Consider the following 4397-nt stretch of genomic DNA (forward strand, 5'->3'; position numbering starts at 1 on the left):
CGCGTGGGCACTGACAGCGACGCGGCGCGCGCACGTGCGGCGGAGATGCGCGCGGAGGCGGCGCTGAAGGCACGCTACCCGTTCCTCGGCCCCACCGTGGCGGGCGAGTTGCTCACGGCGGTACGCCTGGAGGACGACGCCGTGTTCGTGGGTCTGGCGGCCGAGCACGCGTCGCTCAAGGCGACGCCGACGACGCCGCGGCAGGCGCTGGCGTGTGTGGAGCAGGGGATGCGTGCGCGCGCGAGCGAGCTGGTGGCGGAGCACGCACGCGACGAGGAGGCGCTGCGTGAGAGGCTGCCGTTTGTCGGGGCGCTGCCTGGCGGCGTGACGCTGCGCGAGCTGGACATGGCCAATGACCCGGACGTGAAGCCGTTGCTGGCGCAGCTGGAGGAGCTGGCCAAGGACCCGGCGGCGGCGAAGGGGCCGGAGGCGCGGCGGCTGGAGAAGGCGATCGGCGAGCTGGCGCGCCGTGCTGCGGAGGACGAAGCCGAGCGCACGCGCCATGGCCTCGTGGACGCGGAGGGGCTGCACGAGCGCTTCCCGTTCCTGCCGGAGGAGCCGGTGCCGGGTGTGTCGCTAGTGGAGGCGCGCGTGATGGACGACCCCGAGTTCCGCACGCTGGCGAACGAACTGGTGGACCTGCGCAGGGGCGCGGAGGCCAGCCCGCAGGCGCTGCGCGCCGCGGAGGAGGCGCTGGCGGGCCACGCTGCCGAGGTGGCGGCCGCGAAGCTGCGCGCGACGGAGGAGGCGCAGGCGCACTACCCGTTCCTGTCGAAGCGCGTGGCGGGCGTGCCGCTGAGCGAGCTGCCGCTGGCGCAGGACGAGCTGTTCCAGGCGCTGGTGGCGCAGCGCGCGCCGCTGCTGGGGAGTCCGCGCACAAACGCGGCACGGCTGCACGCGGTCGAGGCACGCGCCCATGACCGTGCGCGCGAGCTCGCGGATGCCAAGCGCAAGCTGGACAGCCTACGCGATGCTGCAGACGACGAGGTGCGTTCGCGCAACCCGTTCCTGCCGCACAGCGACGTGCGCGGCGTGCCGCTGCGCGAGCTGGGCCTGTCGCGGGACCCCGAGTACGCGCGGCTGATGGATCGCCGCCTGACGCTGAAGGAGCGGCCGGTCGAGAATGCGGCGGAGCTGACTGCGGTAGAGGCGCGCCTGAAGAAGCGCGCTACGGAGGTGGCGGAGGCGAAGCTCGTGGCGGAGGCGGAGCTGCGAGCCAAGTACCCGACTGTGGCGACGGCGCCTGAGGCGGCGATGCTGTCGTCGTTGGGGCTGTCGCTGGACCCGCGGCTGGCGCAGCTCGAGCAGCAGTGCGTGGCGCTTGCTGACCAGCCGAAACCAGACCGCGCGGTGCTGCGTGCCGCGGAGGAGGCGGCGGCAGTGCGCGTGCAGGAGCTGGTGGACGAAGACGCAAGCGCCGAGGAGGAGGCGGCGCAGGCGCGTGCGGCGGTGCTGAAGCGGTACCCCATGTGCGCACGCGACGTGACGGAGGCGGTGGGCAAGGACGCCGTGTTCGCGTCACTGGCTGCGCGCCACGCGGGTCTGCTGTCAGACCCTGCAGCCAACAGGGAACCGCTGGCCGACGTGGAGGATCTCATGCGCCAGCGCGGTGCTGAGGTGGAGAGCGGGCGCCGGCAGCGACGCCGACGCCGCCCTGCCAACCCTCCACGCCTGCTGGACATGAACGACGTGGCGCTGGAGAGCGGCGAGCTGGGCGACTACCACAGCCGACGCCACCGCCACCGCCGCGGCCGCATTCTGGACGCGCGGGAGGTGCCGATGGATATCGCCGGCGAGGTGCGGGAGCAGGAGACGGACACGGTGCCGCTGCTGTCGGGCACGGAGGTGCGCGACCCGTACTACCAAGCGCTGGTGGCGCTGCGCGCGTCGCTGGTGAGGGAGGACGAGGCCGTCAACGCAGACAGCATTCGGTGTGTGGAGGAGCAGATGAAGGACCGCGTGGCGCAGCTGAACAGCGACGCGGCGCGCGCACGTGCGGCGGAGATGCGCGCGGAGGCGGCGCTGAAGGCACGCTACCCGTTCCTCGGCCCCACCGTGGCGGGCGAGTTGCTCACGGCGGTACGCCTGGAGGACGACGCCGTGTTCGTGGGTCTGGCGGCCGAGCACGCGTCGCTCAAGGCGACGCCGACGACGCCGCGGCAGGCGCTGGCGTGTGTGGAGCAGGGGATGCGTGCGCGCGCGAGCGAGCTGGTGGCGGAGCACGCACGCGACGAGGAGGCGCTGCGTGAGAGGCTGCCGTTTGTCGGGGCGCTGCCTGGCGGCGTGACGCTGCGCGAGCTGGACATGGCCAATGACCCGGACGTGAAGCCGTTGCTGGCGCAGCTGGAGGAGCTGGCCAAGGACCCGGCGGCGGCGAAGGGGCCGGAGGCGCGGCGGCTGGAGAAGGCGATCGGCGAGCTGGCGCGCCGTGCTGCGGAGGACGAAGCCGAGCGCACGCGCCATGGCCTCGTGGACGCGGAGGGGCTGCACGAGCGCTTCCCGTTCCTGCCGGAGGAGCCGGTGCCGGGTGTGTCGCTAGTGGAGGCGCGCGTGATGGACGACCCCGAGTTCCGCACGCTGGCGAACGAACTGGTGGACCTGCGCAGGGGCGCGGAGGCCAGCCCGCAGGCGCTGCGCGCCGCGGAGGAGGCGCTGGCGGGCCACGCTGCCGAGGTGGCGGCCGCGAAGCTGCGCGCGACGGAGGAGGCGCAGGCGCACTACCCGTTCCTGTCGAAGCGCGTGGCGGGCGTGCCGCTGAGCGAGCTGCCGCTGGCGCAGGACGAGCTGTTCCAGGCGCTGGTGGCGCAGCGCGCGCCGCTGCTGGGGAGTCCGCGCACAAACGCGGCACGGCTGCACGCGGTCGAGGCACGCGCCCATGACCGTGCGCGCGAGCTCGCGGATGCCAAGCGCAAGCTGGACAGCCTACGCGATGCTGCAGACGACGAGGTGCGTTCGCGCAACCCGTTCCTGCCGCACAGCGACGTGCGCGGCGTGCCGCTGCGCGAGCTGGGCCTGTCGCGGGACCCCGAGTACGCGCGGCTGATGGATCGCCGCCTGACGCTGAAGGAGCGGCCGGTCGAGAATGCGGCGGAGCTGACTGCGGTAGAGGCGCGCCTGAAGAAGCGCGCTACGGAGGTGGCGGAGGCGAAGCTCGTGGCGGAGGCGGAGCTGCGAGCCAAGTACCCGACTGTGGCGACGGCGCCTGAGGCGGCGATGCTGTCGTCGTTGGGGCTGTCGCTGGACCCGCGGCTGGCGCAGCTCGAGCAGCAGTGCGTGGCGCTTGCTGACCAGCCGAAACCAGACCGCGCGGTGCTGCGTGCCGCGGAGGAGGCGGCGGCAGTGCGCGTGCAGGAGCTGGTGGACGAAGACGCAAGCGCCGAGGAGGAGGCGGCGCAGGCGCGTGCGGCGGTGCTGAAGCGGTACCCCATGTGCGCACGCGACGTGACGGAGGCGGTGGGCAAGGACGCCGTGTTCGCGTCACTGGCTGCGCGCCACGCGGGTCTGCTGTCAGACCCTGCAGCCAACAGGGAACCGCTGGCCGACGTGGAGGATCTCATGCGCCAGCGCGGTGCTGAGGTGGAGAGCGGGCGCCGGCAGCGACGCCGACGCCGCCCTGCCAACCCTCCACGCCTGCTGGACATGAACGACGTGGCGCTGGAGAGCGGCGAGCTGGGCGACTACCACAGCCGACGCCACCGCCACCGCCGCGGCCGCATTCTGGACGCGCGGGAGGTGCCGATGGATATCGCCGGCGAGGTGCGGGAGCAGGAGACGGACACGGTGCCGCTGCTGTCGGGCACGGAGGTGCGCGACCCGTACTACCAAGCGCTGGTGGCGCTGCGCGCGTCGCTGGTGAGGGAGGACGAGGCCGTCAACGCAGACAGCATTCGGTGTGTGGAGGAGCAGATGAAGGACCGCGTGGCGCAGCTGAACAGCGACGCGGCGCGCGCACGTGCGGCGGAGATGCGCGCGGAGGCGGCGCTGAAGGCACGCTACCCGTTCCTCGGCCCCACCGTGGCGGGCGAGTTGCTCACGGCGGTACGCCTGGAGGACGACGCCGTGTTCGTGGGTCTGGCGGCCGAGCACGCGTCGCTCAAGGCGACGCCGACGACGCCGCGGCAGGCGCTGGCGTGTGTGGAGCAGGGGATGCGTGCGCGCGCGAGCGAGCTGGTGGCGGAGCACGCACGCGACGAGGAGGCGCTGCGTGAGAGGCCGCGGACGAGAACTCGAGGGGCGCCTTCCGTTCAGGGCCGCAGCCCACCTGGCACAGCAACGGCTCACTGAGCCGGAGCGGCGCGGCGCGCAAGTGTGACGAAGCTGCCGTCGCGCCGGCGTCGGCCTCCCAGCACCCGCGTCGCACCCGGCCGCTGCNGCTGGGTCGTCGGCCGCACCTGCCA

General features: G+C 73.3%; 1 protein-coding gene across 1 annotated transcript; it reads left to right on the top strand.

Annotated features, from left to right (window-relative positions):
• Positions 1–45: 45 nt before the first annotated feature.
• Positions 46–4284, top strand: LINJ_15_0730 (hypothetical protein; the record flags this gene model as incomplete). Its single annotated transcript, XM_003392321.1, has 1 exon — positions 46–4284. The coding sequence occupies one exon, from the start codon at positions 46–48 to the stop codon at positions 4282–4284; it is 4239 nt and encodes a 1412-aa protein (XP_003392369.1).
• Between the last annotated feature and the right edge of the window lie 113 nt (positions 4285–4397).

Source organism: Leishmania infantum, chromosome 15 (genome assembly GCF_000002875.2).
Source record: "Leishmania infantum JPCM5 genome chromosome 15".
NCBI lineage: Eukaryota > Euglenozoa > Kinetoplastea > Trypanosomatida > Trypanosomatidae > Leishmania > Leishmania infantum.